Source organism: Talpa europaea (genome assembly GCF_964194135.1).
Source record: "Talpa europaea genome assembly, chromosome: 15".
Classification (NCBI taxonomy): Eukaryota; Metazoa; Chordata; class Mammalia; order Eulipotyphla; family Talpidae; genus Talpa; species Talpa europaea.
Genome location: NC_140083.1, coordinates 44636457 through 44657146, shown reverse-complemented (window position 1 = coordinate 44657146; position 20690 = coordinate 44636457). Strand labels below are relative to the sequence as shown.

Genomic DNA, 20690 nt, shown 5'->3' with positions numbered 1-20690 from the left:
AACAACCTGACAGAATTGCAAGAATTTACCTCTTTTTGTTGCTAGTGTTTCCAGAGAGATCTGATCAATTCTTGTCTATATTCTGTAACATAATATGTCCTAAATGTTCTGGGGCTGTTACAATGTAAAATATTTGATTCATTATTACTGAAAGTCTTTGAAATGACTCAGAAATACCAGTATTTCACTGAAAATTCAGTGAGTTAAAACAATAAGTTTTAAATGCCATGTCACAAAATAAGAGGGATCAGGGTGAGGACACTTCAAACTTGTGAAAGCAAAACTGCCAACCAATGGTATCTCTTCATTAGGTGTTGTTTATAATGATACTTTTCTAGTAAAAAGCATGTGACGCCAAAATTTTTTAAAATAGAGATAGCAAAGTAGAAAATACATTATGTGTGGTGTGGTGCTTTGTACATGTCAGGTTGCAGGTGCTTGGGAATATAACAGTGACCAGGCCCAACATGATGTCGTATCCACGAGGCTGTGTTTTTATTACGATGATTGTCATAGTAAGGAATGGAGTTGACTATTTACACGTGCCATTGTGGTTACTTTGCTGTTAGGTTTGTGTGTTTTAGTTGCTTCTGAATTTTTATGAGGGTAGAAGTTAAAAGTAGGCAAAATAATACACTCCCCAGGGACAAATCCTCCCCATGGCGGTTACCAATTCCTGGTCCCTCTGATTTTGTCTAAAATTCTGCCACCACTTTCCTCCTCACAGATTGTTTTGGAGTAAATCCAAGGTAACATTTCAAATGCAAATATTCAATTTGTATCTGTAAAGCACAGGGATGTTAAAAGCTGGGGGGCATTCATATATTAACTTTTTATTTTAAAAGTTTTTGTGTTAAAGTGGATGTAGAGTATATTTTAATGACAATGGAAAATGAATGTTTTTACAGAAATATTTTGTGATCCTTATACCCAGTTAATAACAAGACTAAATATTAGTCTGGAAAATTTGACAAAAATTTATATGTTGAGTCAAACAAACCATCATACTTGGTGCTTTTATTTTTCATTTCAGTAATAAAATGAAAACATTTCATCTAATAGGTACTTATATTAATTGAAATTTATAACAAGTTAAGAAATGATTGCTTATTTGTGACACCACCATCACATACTTTCACATTTCAGAATTATAATACTTAAATAATGTTTATCTTAATTGGTCAGATTTTCATCAGCACAAGCATCCTGGGAACATCCCTTATTTCAGAAACTCCAAGGGCCTTCTCATAGTACTCATCTCACACCTAAGATGATCACAAAAAAAGACTGTTGATTTCATAGGAAGATAACTTTCCAAGAAAATTTCAAAGTTTTTATGTGAATTTTTGCTTTTTACATTCTCTCAGCATAAATGATTAATTCAACCTAATTTTTTTTTTATAAATTGCATAAACTTTTAATTGTTCTGAGCGATTATACCCTTAATACTAACTTTGGAGGAACAAATCTAGTTGTTTTTATGCTTATTTTTGGGAACCTCTAATAATACGGAAAACTGACAATGGCATAAATGTGCTCCAGTTTTACTAGTTGATCCACTCTGAACTTTTAATGGGATTGTAGATATTTCTCACAATGAAGAAAAAATAATTAAAAAATTGATTTCACTTAGATAAATTGAGATTTTATGTCCAAGTTCAAGACTTAAAATGTATTTCAGCTCCATTGAGTTTATTTTTAAGTTAACTGAAAATAATCCTTAAAAACTTTTTAGTTACAATTTTTATTTTGGGTTTGTATGTACTGATGCCACTATTTCTTAAGATAATTCCAAAGTGGAGGTTCCAAAATATCAGTATCTGCAGCCTATGTGCTTATGATAGCAGAGAGCAAAATGACATGTTGATAGCTCAGTGTAAGATTTATACAAGAATTTCAAACTGTGATGGCTTTTCCACCTAGGAATGTAGTCAATACTGAATACTGTTTGAACTTTCTTAATAATAATACAAGCTTTTGAAAGAGAAATTTTGAATCTCTGTCTCTCCTAATGGGAACAAAGGAAAAAAATCTCAAGTGGTATGTCTAGGTAAGACATGAACTCTACAGGCATGTTCTTTCCTAATTTATTCTCTATAGCCAGAGGGTTTTCTTTAAGAGTAGATGTCTCAAAGCAAAGACAGTATAATTTACCTATGTTTGAACACTTCCTGAAAACATAAAGGAAATGTCAGTTTGAACTTCATTGTTAGATACAAGCGACTGTCTTTAGGTTTTTATTCCTTTTGCTGATTACAACTTTGGATTGACTTTGTTTTTTGTTTATTAATATTTGGTAAAAAAAAAACCCATTAACTATAACGACTAAATGTCATTTCAGTTTTACTTCTTTTTTTTTTTTTTAATAGAGGCATGTTTTATTTATTTATTTATTTATTTGTTTGTTTGTTTGTTTGTTTGTTTTTATACTTGCACTGGGTACAGTCAGAAGCGCAGGAGGTGAGAGAATTCACCAGAGCCAGAGCGGGGAGCAGAGCAGGCAGAAGGACCGAAGTACACTGCTGAGGGGAGCAGCGGGCGGCAGGAGAGGTCTGCGCGCCATGTGGGACCCTCCTCTGGTGGCCGGGGAGCAGCCGGGGATCGAACCTGCGCCGCAGAGGCCGCGGGCAGCTTCGCAACCCAGTGCTCAACCGCTGCGCCACCGGGGAGACCCTCAGTTTTACTTCTTTGAAAGTTTTACCGTACACAGTTTCCAGTGCTTAAATACTTCTCTAGTAATTGGGGCAGTTGAACAAAAGAGCAGTTTGCTTTATAAAGTAGTAAGGTCTTTATTAATCCAAATGTTAAGACTTACATGCTTACCCACCTACTATCTCTCAAATGCCTTTATAAATAAATGTTGATATAGTGGAATGGAATTTTAGGATTTGAAATGTTGCTAATTTTGGCTCAGTGCTAGATTTTTGAAGAGTGCAGCATTTGTTTATTTACATTTAATTGATATCTGAAAAGGTAGTCTACAGAAGACTCAATAAAATCATACAAGAAGGAAACTACCTCAGGAAATCCCCAAGGGAAAAAAATACATCAGCTTAGTTCTTAAATAGATAAAAACCATTGATTTAATTTTTTCCAGCTCCTTGGCAAATTTCTTATTGATTAGAAGATATGAATAGGGCATAGTAATTTAATAATTGGATAGTTGTAGTTACTATTAAGAAGTTGTTTAGGACCTCCCCTGGTGGCGCAGGCTGTTGAGCACCACTAGGTGAAGCTGTCTGCAGCCTCTGCAGCTCCTGCTGCTCCCCTCAGCAGTGTATTTCGTCAGCTGCCTGTTCTGCCTGGCTCTCTCTCTCTGGTGAATCCTCACCCTCCCGCGCATCTGGCCTGTACCGGGGTTCTTGTATAAATAAATAAATAAATCTTTAAAAAAAAGTTGTTTAAGAAAATAGATACTTTGAGGAAATTAATGTTCCACTTAAGGTAGCAGAAGTAATCAAAAAGCAAACGTTTTGAGCACTTAATGTATAGTAGGACTGTGCTAAATGCTTTACATTCTATTTGTCATTTATTCCTCACAACAATAATATCAGGTAGGTATTTGTAGTAATAACGATTTACAGATAATGAAATTAAGGTCTAGGATGGTAAAGTCACCTGCCCTGAATGTTGTGCTTTATCTTTTATTTTGTCAAATGAGTTAAAACTCATATTGATATCCTGTCTCATACTTGGATAATTTCCCAATTTCTTACACGTATATATCCTCTGATGCTGTTGGACATACCATGAATGCTCAAGACTAGATTATTTATAGATATGTGTTCTGTTGCTTTCTAGTTTTTACTGTTAATCACCATTTTTGTTCAGCTGTTTTACTGTAGCTACTAATCTAAGACAGGCATTCTCCTTCTGCCGGGTTTCTCAACTTCTGTAAAAAAAAAGGACTTAGTTTCTGAAACTGTAATACATTAACAATGTATTATTTTGAAAATTATCCTAAAATTTTATTTTGGGTTTTGCTTCCAAACCTGTGTGAAGGCAAGGCTCTCCAGCGCTTCTGGAGAAATAGCAAAATGTTTCCCTTTGATCTTTCTACCTCAATATTACCTTCCTGTTTGCTGTTGCTTAAGTATGAAACCTTGTTTTTCTTCTGGATAATGTACTTCAAGTTTAGTGGACTGAAGATGTATTATCTTAAATGGTTTTAATTTTAAAATCCCTAGGCAACCAAGGCATTACACCACTGTAACATTCTTACTGTAGTTTATTTTTAAGTAAAATAATATTGTGAGTTTTCTTTTACTGACTGGGTTTTTTGCATTGCTGCATGTTAATTTAAACATCTGACTTCATTGAACAGTTTTATTTCCTTTAATCCATATGAAGGCCTTACTCTTATTATATTTATGTTATTTCATGAATGCATTTTTGTTTGTTTATACCTTTATTTGATTAAGGATAAGAATTCCTGTGCTTTTGAAAAAACCTTTCCAGAGCCAAATAGAGAAGTTAGTGATTTTTACATATTTCTTTTTGTCTGTTTTAGGATGGCTACCATAGAGTAGTTAATATTGTGCCAAAGAAACCACCACTGCTAGACAGACCTGGTGAAGGAAGCTACAGTAGATATTACAGTCATGTTGATTACCGAGACTATGACGAGGGCCGCAGTTTTTCTCATGATCGAAGAAGTGGTCCACCTCACAGAGGAGTATGTAAATTTCCCCCATGTACTAATTGTTTTTTTTTTTTAAGTTTAAAAATCATGTGATTTTTGAAATTTATGTGACTAGCCATGAAGGCAGTGAATGAACACTTCCTGTTTGATGCTCTGCTGAATTGCTGGCTGGAGCTGTCAGACAGGAACTGGTAGTTTAAGGACCTTGGTGTGCTGGACAAAGTGGGTAGGCATGCTGGATAGTTCCATCTAAATGACACAAATTCCAACTAGCCTGCTTTTTTAAATACCCTCAATTGGCAAGGATTTGTAGAACCGTATCAAGGTATTCTGTTGCCTTGATTGTCAATAAATGATGAGCAGGTGGGAATCATCTCTGTTTGGGGGGCCCACTGCATTTGGTTTTTATCACCATGAAATGCTGTGGGCGAGGTTGGGCTAAGGTTGTTGAGACTCATTCTCACTTTCTTGTAGTTACTAATAAAGTTTATTTATTAACTCAGTTTAGAAAGTGCCCAGAACATTGCCCGTTCTGTAGTAAGCATTTTAAAAATGTGAGTTGCTATTACTATTTCTTTTATATTTTGTATCTCTTGATCATCTTTAACAATCTAGAAGTATGTATTTAATTTTACACTAATTTGCCATTGAGCTTGATTGAAATTACTTTTTGATGCAAGTCCTTTGACCTAGCTGGCATGTTTATAGCATTCTTCTTCCGAATTTGTAATGTGCCTGTGCATATCCAGACGGTTTATAATAAAATTTGACCTCACATTGACCATTGAAATAATTTCTGTGTTTTACACTTGAAGACATGGAGGTAAGGTGATTCACAGAGGGTGGAAACATAAAGGGAGTCTGGTTCTTATACTGCTAGGTCATAAAGACCCTTGACATTTCTGAAGTGGTAACAACACTATTCACTGTTTCTTTTGTGGGTTGGTTTTAGAGTTTGGGTTGTTACAGTTTTATTTCTCATAGAGTTGATTTTTATTTTCAGTTTTAAGTGTCTTGCATTAAGGAGTGAGGTCCAGTGTTGAAAAATAAACATGCATTCTCTCTCCTGAAAACACTGCATTGCACCACTGAAGCCATTCTGTCAGGGAGAAACAATTTGGCCTTTGTATAAATAAACAGTTACTCTTACAAACACCCTGTAGCAGTTTAATGTAGCCTTGGGATTTAGGATTTGTTGGATCCATTTATTTTTAATCTTCACTAACATGATTTTTTCCAAAACCTTGTAGCATAATAGTGTTTCAGGAGCAATCATGTTTTCTATTATTACACATTGTCTTTGTTCACACTTCATGCAGTTTCCTTTTTTTGCAGACAAGTCCTTTTGAGGCCTTCAGGATTGTCATGACACAAATTCATATTTAAGTCCAGTTATATGAAGCAGAGTTCTTACTTGATCCAATATTTTACCAGAGCGATTGAGCTTTTTTTGTTGTTTGCTGACATTTAATGTCGAAAAGGAAAGTGATGAGCTCGCAGAGCACGTGGTGCTAATAAGGATCGGTCTTTCTGATTATAAGCACTTGATGTGTTAAATTGTTCTATGTGTCATTTAAAAGGAGTTGGGTGTGAATTAATGCACACATTCTTTCAAATGTATTTATTTTAGAGGACAAGATGTCCTTTGATTTTAAAAAATTATTGCCTTACTCTGATACAGCTTATCCGTGGGTGACAGTTTCTTATATTGTTTCCAATTGTGGTATTTAATGGGAGGCAAAGTGGGAAAAGAAAAGTGGGAACCTAGCAAGTTCTAGCAAGTTCTTTGGTGGGCTTGGATCTGAATATTAGTGAGCGACCTAGAGAAAGGGAAGAAAATGAAACATTGAGAAATGTGTGCATGATTAAATTTAGCCTTTGTTTTCCAAACAGCCCTTAGCTGTTGGGTGTTGTTATATGTTTCTTTGGCAGTAAAGCTCTTTAGGCTATGGACGAAATACTTAATGCAATTTAATTGAGATAAATAGTACCACGGGTTATCAGTCAGCTGAATTAGTTGGTGAAATGGATGATTTACTACAGTATATACCTATCCTTTTTTTTATGCTTTTGAAACTCAGAGGTAATTTAGAGAGGTGTTTTTGCCTCATTTGGTCTTAGATATTACTTTCTGTTAGTGCTATCAGATATATCTTGCTTGACCAAAGTAATATCCATGAATATCTAAGTAACTTTTTTATGTTACAGGATGAATCTGGCTATAGGTGGACAAGAGATGATCATTCTGCCAGCCGACAGCCTGATTACAGGTACAAAGATAAAATAGCAACTACCTTGATACTCGATATTCTGATGTCTGCTGTTGAAATCTCACCTCAGGGCACCTTCATAAGTGACTTAGGAGAATTTCTCCAAGTTATTTGGTTTAACTCTATTGGAATCATTTTTTCCGGCATTATACAACTTTTAATTTTTTTTTAATTGCGTTACATTGGTTTAACATACTTTATTTGGTTTAAGGGAATCGGTTGACACTCAGATGTGTGTCACCATACCATACTCACACCAGAGCAGCCATGGTCCTTCACCATAAACCATTAGGCCCCCTCCCCACTTCATTCACACTCCCAACCACCTTCTCCTTCTGGTAGCCTCCATTCTGCAGTCATTTCTAGGGTTTATTTTGATGTAGCTTTGTCAGTCTCTTCTTTTAGTTTCTCTGTATTCTACATGTGAGATGTGAGTAAAATCATCTGGTATTTCTTTTTCCTTCTGACGTATTCTCTTAGCACAGTTCCCTGGGTTCTATCCATGTTGTCCCAAATGGCAAAAGTTTTTTTTTTTTTTTTTACATAGCTGTGTAGTAATCCATTCTGTATGTACCACATTTTACTAATTGACTGCTCTGTCAGTGGGCATTTTGGTTGTTTCCACAACTTGTCTATTGTAAATAGTGCTTCAATGAACATGAACATAGGAGTGCATATATCCCTTTAATATAGTGATTTGATATTCTTTGGGTAGATACCTAGTAGTGGAATAACAGGATCACATGGTAGATCTATTTTTAATATTTTGTGGAATCTCCGTATTGTTTTCCATACAGATGGGGTTACTCTGCATTCCCATCAGCAGCGTACATGTCTTCTTTTTTCTCTACACTTTGCCAGTTTTTATTGTTTGTTTTTTTTTTTTTTTTTTTTTAATACAGGCCATTCTCACAAGTGGTGGTTTTGTGGCTTGCATTTTCCTGCTAAATAATGTTGTACTGTTTTCATTTTGCATTTTTCTGATAAGTGTTATTAAAACTTCTTCATGTGTCTGTTGTCTGTATCTCCTCTTGGGCGAAGTGACTGTTTATCTCTTCTGTCCAGTTTTTGATTGGGTTCCTTGTTTTCCTTGTGTTGAGTTTAGGAGTTCTTTCTGGATATTGGATTTTAGCCCCTTGTCAGATGTGTGATAGGCAAATATCTTCTCTCACTCAGTAGAGTGTCTTTTCATTTTAATGATAGTTTCTTTCACTGTGCAGAAGGTTTGTTGCCCCATTTGTTTATTATTGCTTTTGTTTCCCTTGCTGTAGACATCACAGAATCCAGTGTCATGGAAGACACAGGTTTCACCTGCATTTTCTTCTGTGCATTTTATGGTTTCTGGTTTTGCATTTTCATCTGTTTTTGAGTTAAATTTTGAGTTAAATTTTGTATAGGGCCTCCCCGGTGGCGCAGCGGTTGAGCGCTGGGTTGCGAAGCTGCCCGCAGCCTCTGCAGCGCCAGTTTGATCCCGGGCTGCTCCCCGGCCACCGGAGGAGGGTCCCACATGGTGAGCAGACCTCTCCTGCTGCCCGCTGCTCCCCTCAGCAGTGTACTTCGGTCCTTCTGCCTGCTCTGCTCCCCGCTCTGGCTCTGGTGGATTCTCTCACCCTCCCGCGCTTCTGACTGTACCCAGTGCTTGTATAAATAAATAAAAAAAAATAAATCTTTTAAAATAAATAAATAAATAAATAAATAAATTTTGTATATGGTGTGAGAGAGTGGTATGGTTTCATTTTTCTGCATGTGACTGTCCAATTTTTTCAGCACTTTTTTTAAAATTATTTTAATTTTTTTTAAAAGATTTTATTTATACAAGAACTGGGGTACAGGTCAGAGGTGCGGGAGGGTGAGAGAATTCACCAGAGACAGAGCGGGGAGCAGAACAGGCAGATGGACCGAAGACACTGCTGAGTGGAGCATCAGGCGAGGCAGGAGAGGTCTGCCACACCATGTGGGTGTCTACCTGACCGGGCAGGAATTGAACCTGCGTTGCAGAGGCTGCGGACAGCTTCACAGCACAGCGTTCAAACCGCTGTGCCACTGGGGAGGACCTCAGCACCATTTTTTGAAGAGACTTTCCTTTCTCCTTTGTTGTAGATTGTCCATATAAATGTGAGTTTAATTGAATCTTTTTTTAAAACAGATTTTTTTTTTAAAGATTTATTTATTTATACAAGAACCGGGGTACAGGCCAGATGCGTGGGAGGGTGAGAGGATTCACCTGAGACAGAGTGGGGAACAGAACAGGCAGACTGACGAAATACACTGCTGAGGGGAGCAGCAGGTACAACAGGAGAGGTCTGCAGCGCCATGTGGGAACCTTGCTGGCTGCCGGGATCAAATTGGCACTGCAGAGGCTGCAGACAGCTTCACAGCATGGTGCTCAACCGCCTGCGCCACCAGGGAAGGCCCTTAATTGAATCTTTTTAAGGGGCAAGTAATATTTCATGATGTGCACATGCTACTTAATTTAGTTGTCTCTCTATTTCCAATGCAAAACAGTGCTGCAATAAATCCTAGTAATAATGTCTTTATGAAGGGCCTCCCTGGTGGCACAAGGGGTTAAGCACTGCACTGTGAAGCAATCCACAGCGTCTGTAGCATGAGTTTGATCCCCGGCTGGCCAGGGAGCAACCCATATGGCACAGCAGACCTCTCCTGTCTCTCCCACTGCTCCCCTTAGCAGTATTTCAGTCAGCCTGCCTTTTCTGTTCTCTACTCTGTTTCTGGTGGATCCTCTCACCCCCTGCATCTCTGGCCTGTACCCCAGCTCTTGTATGCATAAATAAATAAATCTTTAAAAAAAAGTCTTTATGAAATAGCACTTTAATTTTTTTTTTAAGTTATTCATTCATGCATACAAGAACTGGGGTACAGGCCAGAGGTTTATGGGGGGGAGGGTGGGAGGATTCACCAGAGACAGAGTAGGGAACAGAACTGGTGGATTGACTGAAATACACTGCTGAGGGGAGCAGTGGGGAGACAGAAAAGGTATGCATGCTGCGCCATGATGGTAGCTCCCTGGCCGGGGATTGAACTTGTGCTACAGTGGCCGCGAATAGGTTCATAGGTTTCGCCTTAACCCCTTGTGCCACCAGGGAGGCCCTCTTTTTTTTTTTGTTTTAAAGATTTATTTATTTATGCATACACGAACTGGGGTACAGGCCAGAGGTGTGGGGGTGAGAGGATTCACCAGAGGCAGAGTGGGGAACCGAACAGGCAGACTGACAAACGCTCTTGAGGGGAGCAGCTGACGAGATAGGAGAGATCTGCTGTGTTATGTGAGAAGCTTCCTGGGGGGCTGGGGATCGAACTCATGCTGCAGAGGCTGCAGATAGCTTCATAGTGCTGTGCTTAACCCCTTGCGCCACCAGGGAGTCCCCGCACTTTGGTTTCTATGGAATAGATTGTCAAGCGTGGAATTTCTAGGTCAAATGTGTATTAAATTTCCAGCTTGCCTCTAAAAAACTATATCACTTTTTTTTCCATTTTAAAAAAAAATCTAACATTTCATTTGGATATTTAGTCTGTTTTTCTTATTTATTAATATAAGGACAGTGTAGAAATTTTGAGCACTGCTATAACACTGTCCCATAGATTCTGCTGAATAGCATTTTTATACTGATTCTGGCAAAATATACTGTAGTTATTCTGTGATCAGAGAATGTTGCCTGTACTCTTGTTCTACTGTTTGAAATTGATCGATCAGGTTTCTTAACCATAACATGGAATTAAAGCAAGATTCTTGTCCATTTTCAAGGTATAAAATTCAACATGGCATATTCATTTGGTTTGTATTTATATGTCTGGTATATGTCAGGTACTCTTCTAGCTTCTGGGGATATAAAAATCTCTATTCTCATGAAAGTTATGTTTTGGTATGAATTTTAAATAGCAAACATAAAAACACATAATTTTTATGAAGGTTAAACAAGGCACTGAAGCAGAAGTGCTTCTCCCTCCGCAATTTCCTATACTTGGTTTTTGGGTATCTTTAGTAATGTCTCAGGTTTTATGCCATTACTAAGGTAAAGCTTTTGCTAACCAGCATCTTTTTGGCTGCTGTTGCCTGTCAGCCTGGCTCTTAATTAAGTTCCTATCTGAAAGACTTTGTGAACAGAAAATAGTTGTTTTGGGAAAAATAAATCACTGCACTTACAAACCAAGCAAAACGAGTAGCTATGTATATTGGTAAGAGAGTATGTCTCCAAGCAGTTAAGAAAACCCTTCTAGTCTTTGTTTTTTTTAGAGGGGTGGACCCAATGATTCTTTGTATGTGGGAAGAGTATAAGAACATTGAAAACATTTTTTGAGACAAATTTTGAATTTATAGGAAAGTTACAAGAATAATTCAAAGAACTGTTTCCTTTCACCAGAGACCCCATTAATGTCTCCAGTAATGTGCTTTATAGCAAAAAAGATGTAATCTGGCCTTATAAGTCCTATTTTTGTCAGTTTCTTTAAAATCTGTCAACAGTTCCTTAGTCTTTCCTTAACTTTCATGGCTCATGTTTTTGGTAACATGAATACAGGGCAGACGTTTGTAGAATCTTTCTCAATTTAGGATTTAGGTTTGTCTAATGTTTCTTTTTATGAGATCCAGGTTATGCATTTTTGCTGGGACGGTCCCTGAAGTGCTGCTGTGTGTTTTTGTTTTGTTTTGTTGTATCCTGTTAGCTAGCACATGTTGACTGGTTCCCTTTTATCACTTGTGATGAAGATGGGGCCCAGAGAATTTCTTTATTATGATGTTACCCTTTTCTCCTGAAATTGATGAGTGTTTTGTGTGGAAAAACTTTGCAACTATATTATGCCATCCTCACTCAACCTTCACCTACTAGTTTCAGCATCTATAGATGTTTCTTGCTTGGATTGTTAGTATGGGTGATTGTACAATTCTGCTGTGGACTCACAGTGTATTATAATTATAGCTGTCATTATTGCAAGGCTTAATAAATTTGGTCCCTGGAAGTCCCTACAAGTTGACACCTATGATGGAAAAAAAAATATTTTTGTGGTAGAATATATGTAATATAAAAGATACCATTTTAACCACTTTTAAGTGTACAATTCACTGATGTTTAATTACATGTACAGTGTTGTGCCACCATCACCACTATTTCCAAAGCCTTTTTTCTTCACCCCAAACTCTACTTGTTAAGCAGTAATTCCTCATTCCTCTTTATCTTCGACTCCTGCCAACTTCCATTGTCCTGTCTGCCTTTGTGATTTTATCTATGTAATTCACTCAAATGCAGTCATGCTGAATGCCAAGGTCATGCTCTTGTGTCTGGTTTCTTTCATTTAGCATGTTACTAAAGTTCATACTTTTGATGAATAAATAACCTTTATATGTATATGCCGCATTTTGTTTATTCGTTCATTCATTCTCTGATGGACATTTGGATTGTTTTCACCTTTTTGCTATTGTGAATAATGCTGCAGTAAAGACTGGCATGTAATTACCTGTTTCAAGTCCCTGTTTTCATTGTAATTCTATGTTTAGCTTTTTGAGGAACCACCCAGCTGTTTTCCATAGTGGCTGCACCATTTTACATTCCCATCAGCTATGTGAAGTTGTTGGTTTTCCCCCATCCTTGCCAACACTGTATTCCTGTTGCTGTTAGTATTACCATCCTGGTAAGTGCGAAGTGGTACCTCTGTGGTTTCGATTTGATTTCCCTGTTGACTAGTGATGATGAACAGCATTTCATATGTGCTTCTTGGGCATTTGTTTGTCTTCTTTGGAGAAATGGCTATTTATATTGATGCCCATTTTTATTTATTTTTTCTTTTTTGTAATTTTCCCCCCCCCGTAATCTCCTATCCTGCCCAACTCTCCCCCACTACTCATTTTTTAAATTGAATTGCAAGCTGTCAATTTTTGTTGTTGAGTTTTAACAGTATTTTGGATACGAAACCCTTACCGATATATGATTTGCAAATATTTTTTCCCATTTAGGTTTTTTTTTTTTAACTTGTAATGTCCTTTGTAGGAAATTTTCAGTTTTGATGAAGTCCAGTTTGTTTGTTTATTTTTTTGTTGTTGTTCTTATTAATGCTTTTGGTGTCATAGCTAGGAGTCCACTGCTGAATCACTATTTCTTTTACTGATCATTGCATTCTCTGGTCCCTCCCTTACTTTCTCATGCAAGATGGTCCAGGTTCTTTAATTTCATTGCCCCAGCCCTAAAACAAACATGTCTCAAAGGAGCATGGTTTCTCTTTAGTGGAAAGTGGTTTTTTGAAACCATGATGTGGATACTAGATGTGCCTGTGCACATGTGTGTTTGTGCAGAAACACACACCCATCAACGTGCTTTACCAACACTTATATTCCAGCTGTTTCCTTACGTACTCACCTTGGTTCTACATTTACACAGTGATTTTTTTCCTTTATTCAAAACATGTTGTTGGTGAAATTTGGAATATATTAGGCTTTATTTCATTTTTTTTTAAAGATTTATTTTATTTATTTATACAAGCACTGGGTACAGTCAGAAGCACGGGAGGGTGAGAGAATTCACCAGAGCCAGAGCGGGGAGCAGAGCAGGCAGAAGGACCGAAGTACACTGCTGAGGGGAGCAGCGGGCGGCAGGAGAGGTCTGCGCGCCATGTGGGACCCTCCTCCGGTGGCCGGGGAGCAGCCGGGGAGCAGCCGGGGAGCAGCCGGGGATCAAACCGGCGCTGCAGAGGCAGCAGGCAGCTTTGGAACCCAGCGTTCAACCGCTGCGCCACCGGGGAGGCCCTTTATTTCATTTTGCATTCAAGGATCATGTCAGACTTTTCCAAGGGCTATTGATTTAGACAGAATGAGGCTGTTTTTAACAGTAAGATTTTCCTCAGTAGTTATTCAGTCTTAGAATAATCCTTAGAATGGAACTGATTTAAAGAATTAATATTTAAAAATATGGAGAGTGTCACCATGTATACACTAGAATATTTGTTGTAAAATGCTGGATGTTTTTCTGTGTTCTCATATAGAAATTTTTTTTTTTTTTATAGAGGCATGTTTTCTTTCCTTCTTTCTTTCTTTCTTGCTTTCTTGCTCTCCCCCTCTCTCTCGCTCTCTCTCGCGCGCGCTCTCTCTCTCTCTCTCTCTCTCTCTCTCTCTCTCTCTCTCTCTCTCTCTCTCTCTCTCTCTCTCTCTCTCTCTCTCTCTCTCGCACTGGGTACAGTCAGAAGCGCGGGAGGGTGAGAGAATTCACCAGAGCCAGAGCGGGGAGCAGAGCAGGCAGAAGGACCGAAGTACACTGCTGAGGGGAGCATCGGGTGGCAGGAGAGGTCTGCGCGCCATGCGGAACCCTCCTCTGGTGGCCGGGAAGCAGCCGGGGATCGAACCGGCGCCGCAGAGGCTGCGGACAGCTTCGCAACCAAGCGCTCAACCGCTGCGCCACCGGGGAGGCCCTCATATAGAAATTTTTGATTAAGTATTATAATAGTTTAATATTTATTGATATTTTAAAAATAAAATAGATTTAATTTCTAGTTTTATCATAGCAATTCTGTCTTCTTTGGTACTATAGTATATCATTATATACTATAGTATATAATGCTGTAAATGTGTATATATATTATATAGTAACTGCTATAAATGTGTCCTGTGGTTTAATTCAGTGGTATAAACATTTATTGAGTGTTTTTTATGTGTAGGCCTCTGCACTTATGTCACTAGCTTACTATCTAGTGAGTAAAATTGATGCACAGTAGATAACATCATATATTGTGCTGAAGTCTCACAAGGTGGTATAGGAAGGCAAAGAAGTGCTTATCGTGTGCTGGATTTTTTTTTAAAGGTCTCCTGCAAGATCCGATAATGTCAACAGAACTTGAAGGAAAGATAAGAGTTAAAAGGAAGAGTTAATGGGGAATGTGTTACTAGAAATGAAAGAACATGCATGAAGCTGTATTAAGAATGATGTGTAGAGGTATTAATTGTGTATTTACCTGTACAATTGTGGATTAAAGTATAACTAAGAAACCTGGGTTTTATTCTATTTATAGTGGGAACTACTGAAAAAATTTTATTCTGGTAGTGACGGGGGACAAAGTAACCACATCAGATTGTCATTTACTCTGTCTTTAGTATATAGGGTGAGTTTTAAAGATGGCACTGGAGATTGAACAAAGAATCATGAATATCTGAATTAGAGAAAGGGGAGTTAGGATAGAGAAAAGGATGCTCAGGAAGTAGAAAGTTAAATGCTCAGGAAGTAGAAAGTCAGAAAGATGTGATTTTTGACTGGGAATAAGGAAGAACAAAATATGTAGATTTGGGTTTTGTTTACTGTGTATGATAGCACCATTGCCTGAGACTTGGCATTATGGGAGGAATGCTTTCAGGGGAGGAGCTTCTTTCAAAATTGAGATTGTCCAAGGAGAAGATGTGTTTTAGATGAGAGCCATTGGATTAAGGACAGAGCCCTAGGTGACACCTTTATGGAAATTAGTGCAAAAATAAAACTTTGAGAACAATATTAGAGGTCACTAATACCTAACACAACTGAGTATTTAGTAATATAATGTATCTCATGGCTTTGACTGCTTCAGGATGAATGTGTGGGGTGATAGATTCAACCTGGGCAGACAATTAAAAAACAAAGGACATAATTCAGAGAAAAGTAGGTAAAGTCATTAGCTGGAGAAGGATAGTCGCTAAAGGGAGATGTTTTTGTTAAACCTCCCTCCATACTTTTATTAGGTGATCAGTGACTTGAGCCTATTTGTATGTTGAAAGAGCTTGAAGATGATAAGGCAGAAAAGGGGTAATTATGATGGGAGCAGTTCAGTGAAGACCACTTACTGAAGGGCTAACTTATTTTTTAAACAAAGATTTATTTATTTATGCATACAAGAACTGGGGTACAGGCTAGAGTTGTGGGGGGTGAGTGGATTCACCAGAGACAGAGTGGGGAACAGAACAGGTAGATCAACTGAAATACATTTCTGAGGGGAGCAGCTGGCAAGACAGGAGAGGTCTGCTGTGCCATGTGGGTAGCTCACGGGCTGGCCAGGGATCAAACTTGTGTTGCAGAGGCTGCGGAAAGCTTCACAGGTTGTGCCTTAACCCCTTGTGCCACAGGGAGGCCCCAAAGGGCTAACTTTTAACCTGGGGAAAAGAATTATATCCCAAGAAAGGAAAAACGAAATTAAGGATGTAGCAAATGAAGGCAAATTGGGGTGGGGGGAGGTCTGGCCTGGGTAGTGGAGGTGTAGTGCACGCCTCGTGACTGCTGTGCTTTTTAGGAAGTCGGGCACCTTACTAAAAGTGAAAGTTTGGTGTTAGATTAGAAGACTTGGGGGAGAATTGTCAAGATAGAGAAGAGTTTGAGAGGTTAATGGGAGATTAAACGCAGCAATGCTAAGTGAAAATATTTAGTAGTGGAATTGAAGGCCTAGTGTAGCATGACAGACTATGAATCTGCAGGGGGGCAAGTCTGTAGGCAGGGGACAGTCTTTGTCAATGAAGAGATCACAGATTTGGGAATTACTGGTATTCCTACAATGACTCAAATACTATATTATACTGGAAGGGTGATAAATGAGGGATAAATGAGGCCAGGACAGGTTCATGGATTGCTACAAAATGTAGGAGACTGAAGGTATCCATGATGTGAAAGTGGGGTGATTGCAGGGAAGAGAAAACTGAGGTACACAACATTGTGGTAATGCAGTGTTGGAATACAAAGTGAAGCACTGCTCTGGGGATCAGTGGCAAGGTTTAGTGTTGTAGAGAGAGAGGAGGTGGCTACAAAACTAAGATAATGCACAGATGATCCATAGGGAGTTTGAAAGTCACTCATGATGTGTTTCTGTGCAGGCTGCATTATTGGGGTAAAGACTTTTGGAAATGTGACTAAGTTACCACGAGATTGTTCATATGGGCAGTGAGGGGGTTATGGTAGCATGAGCTTAAACAAGGGATTCTGGGGACTCTTTTCCCCTTTTCTTAGAGATAAGGATTTAAAACTTAATTTTATGTTCCTACCGCAGGATCTTAAGGCTTGGTCATCTATATCTATGTCTCTCTCTCTCTCTCTCTCTCTCTCTCTCTTTTTTTTTTTTTGGGACTCCCTACCACTAGTCATTTTATTTTTATTTATAGATATATTTTACATCATTGTTCATTTTTGTACAATGTGTGCTTTCTCCTCGCAGGTGTATTTCCCATGAAATTTCCACCACCAAGTCACCCATGCACCATCACCACAGTCCCTTGTGTTCTTGCCTCCCCTGTTTTGATCCTTCTCCCTCCCTCTCCACTGCAGAATGTCTCTGCAGTGTTAATTTTATTTTTTAAATTTATTTTTTTTTGTGATCCCTTAGGTTGTACCCCTATTTTCTTCCTATAAATGAAACCATCCAATTTTTTTTCTTTTTCCTTCTGACTTATTTCACTGTGCATAATCGCTTCCAGCTCCATCCATGTTGCTCCAAATGGCATCATTTTATCTTTTTGATTGCTGAGTGGTATTCCATTGTGTATATAGACCACATCTTCTTGATCCAGTCATCTGTTTTGGGGCATTTGGGTTGTTTCCATATCTTACCTATTGTAAGTAGTGCTGCAGTAAACATAGTGGTGCAGGTTTCCTTTTGAATTAATGTTTTAGTTTTCTTTGGATAGATTCCTAGCAGTGGAATTGCTGGGTCATATGGTTGCTCCATTTTTAGGAGTTTGATGGCCCTCCACACAGCTTTCCATAGTGATTGGACTAGTGTGCAATCCCACCAGCAATGTAGGAGAGTTCCTTTTTCTCCACACTCTTGCCAACATTTGTTGTTTCCTGTTTTTTTTTAATATGTGCCATTCTCACTAGTGTAAATTGGTGTCTCATTGTGCTAAAAAGACACTTATCCAAAAGAGGAAATACAAATGGCCAACAGGTATATGAAAAATTGTTCAACATCACTTATAATCAGGTAAATGCAAATCAAAACCACAATGAGATACCACCTTACACCAGGTAGTGTTTGTATTGAAATCCCAGGTTGCAGTTAAAGGAAGTTGAAGTATTGATTTATGCAGAAGCTGAGGCTCTGAAAGCATTTACAAGTTTGGCTCATATCACTGTTAATTAAGTATACACAAATACCGTTAGTAAGCAGAAAGTTCTTGTAATACTTGCAGGTAAGCAGTTAACATATTTGCTTATCTCTGGTTTTGATGCCCTTAACTCTGTGTGGAAAGAACTCTCACTAGATTGGCCAGTCAGGAAATGGTGAGGGTCAAACTGGAGCTATAGTTACTTTTTATCAGTTGATTTTTGCTATTTGGAAATGTAGAACAGTGTGGTGTGCTTCAAGAGAAATGAGAAATCAAGATTTTTCAAATGTTAAATCTCTTGATATTTCAGTGTTCACAGGTAGTTAAAGCCAGAGCTTGTAATCTCTGGAGCAGGGCAACGGCCTGGGACTCTGGAATACAGAGCATATAAAAGCTACTTGTCATTCTCAGTTCTGGCAGTTCTCCGAGTTACATGAAAAACTTTAAAAAATACTAATTCTTGGTCTTCACACTTGGAGATCTGATTTAATTGTCTTTGGGTAGAGACTAGGCATTAGTGTTTTGTGAAAGTTCATCAGGTGTGCTGTGACACTTGACTGAATAGGCACTGGTTGCATAGGTAATGTGCATAGACAGTAGTCCGGAAGCCACAGGGACACCACTTGGCATTTGCTCTCATTTTTTTTTTTTTTTTTTTTTTAAGATTTATTTATTTATTTATACAAGCATTGGGTAAGTCGGAAGCGCGGGACAGTGAGAGGATTCACCAGAGCCAGAGGGGAGAGCAGAGTAGGCAGACTGATGAAGTACACTGCTGAGGGGAGCAGTGGGCAGCAGGAGAGGTCTGCGCACCATGTGGGACCCTCGCCTGGTGGCCGGAAATCGAACCAGCGCTGCAGAGGCTGCGGGCAGCTTCACAACCCATCACTAAACTGCTGCACCACCAGGGAGGCCCTGCTCTCATTTTTGGAGGAGGAGCTCTAGGTTTGATTACCAGACTGCTAATCTCAACTCTGCTGTGAAGAGAAGAATTTTAATTAGTGGTCAGGAAAACAGACAGAGAGCAGGTTAGGGCCATCAGCAAAGTAGGGTCACCTGGAGGAATTTGGGTCCAGTGAAGCTGGGCCAGTCTGTTTCTAGTTCACCCCACTCTTATTAGGCAACCAGCTGGAGTTCCTACCTTTCTTCAGTGTGGAAGATCTGGACTCTCTTTTTATATTCTAATCCTATTTTTATATTCTAATCTATAAAGCCATCAAAATTATTTTTCAGCATTTCATCCTCTCAGCAACTTCTGAATTGGCAGATCTATAAAGGGAAAAGCAGCCAAAAAGACAAAGACAAAGATATAGCTCTTTGGGCTTCCTCCTTCTCTTGTGTCTTGGTTCCATAGTTCTTTACTGCATTCTCTGATGGCTCTGAGAAGATTGCTAAAAAAATTTCTTGCTGTTTTTCAGCAGTTGAATTAGTCAGCATTTTTAGTTCTGAATTTTGGATGTAGAAATATTTCTTGAATATTACAGTGGTGTTTTGAAAAATTAAGATGAGCTTTTTTTTTTTTAATAGAGGCATGTTTTCTTTGTTTGTTTGTTTGTTTGTTTGTTTGTTTTTGTTTTTTTATACATGCACTGGGTACAGTCAGAAGCGCGGGAGGGTGAGAGAATTCACCAGAGCCAGAGCGGGGAGCAGAACAGGCAGAAGGACCGAAGTACGCTGCTGAGGGGAGCAGCGGGCGGCAGGAGAGGTCTGCGCGCCATGCGGGACCCTCCTCCGGTGGCCGGGAAGCAGCCGGGGGGATCGAACCAGTGCCGCAGAGGCCGCGGGCAGCTTCGCAGCCCAGCGCTCAACCGCTGCGCCACCGGGGAGGCCCAAGATGAGCTTTGAAGTAGTAGCATTTTTGGCTTGAACTTAAGAAATACAAATGTTTACATATGTTAATAATTTGTTAGTACAAAATGTGTATTAAATATACAGTATAGAATTCAAACCTTGAGTAAGTGCAAGATAAACCATTAGACCAAGAACAGTGGAGTCTTTGATTTTCTATTAGTTATTGTTTTGTGTTTATTAGGAATTTGATAGTATTTAGTTGCTTAAATGTGGTAGCAGCTACCAAAGATTTAAGAAAAACTATGGGAGGAAAATTTTAAATTTTTTTACATGGGATTATTTAAAAAATGCTTTTGTATCTGTTCACTGATTTTACTGCAGACTGGATAAAGAGATATCTTCTATTTGGAGATGATGTTGAAGGTTAAGTATTGCTGTGTTAAGGTATAACATTTTTCTGAATAAAGGGAAAATAAATGACAGTAAAATATAAGTTGATTTCTTGGCTAAGCCACATTGGAAGGATTGCCTTTGAAGACTGTTTTGAGATGGAAGGGCCTACTAAGACTATGTTTCTTAGTCATCCTCTTTGAAGATGAGATGACACCATGTTGGTAGCTGAAGTTGACAAGGCTGACTTCTCTTGGGTTTGGCAAGTATTGCTGTGCTATTTGGGTTTTGAAGAAGAAATCACTGAAATGTATTAATAATTTTCAGATAATAGTTTTTCCTTAAAATAAATATTAAAAATTAAATTTCTCAACAATAAAGGTTATGTTCACTTTCTCTAAAACACTTCAGATTATATAAATGATGAGAATCTCTATTCATATATACCACATTTTTACAGAAAAATATATACCTTTCTTTTTATAAATACTTATTTGTGCATGTTAATATATGCAAAGTACACATATTACAGCAAATAGCTCAATAA

At 38.4% G+C, this 20690-nt stretch overlaps 1 protein-coding gene across 8 annotated transcripts in view; it reads left to right on the top strand.

The window, feature by feature from the left end:
• The window catches only part of PPHLN1 (periphilin 1), a gene marked incomplete at both ends in the record, with an annotated part of 97853 nt that overhangs the window by 17320 nt on the left and 59843 nt on the right, over nt 1-20690 (top strand). For 4 of the 8 annotated variants that reach the window (XM_084255364.1, XM_084255362.1, XM_084255361.1 and 1 more), the window contains 2 exons: nt 4511-4675; nt 6851-6912. In XM_084255364.1, the coding sequence (XP_084111490.1) occupies nt 4511-4675; nt 6851-6912 (227 nt within the window). The remainder of the gene's footprint in view (nt 1-4510; nt 4676-6850; nt 6913-20690) is intronic. The other 4 variants (XM_084255366.1, XM_084255365.1, XM_084255363.1 and 1 more) reach the window with 1 other exon arrangement.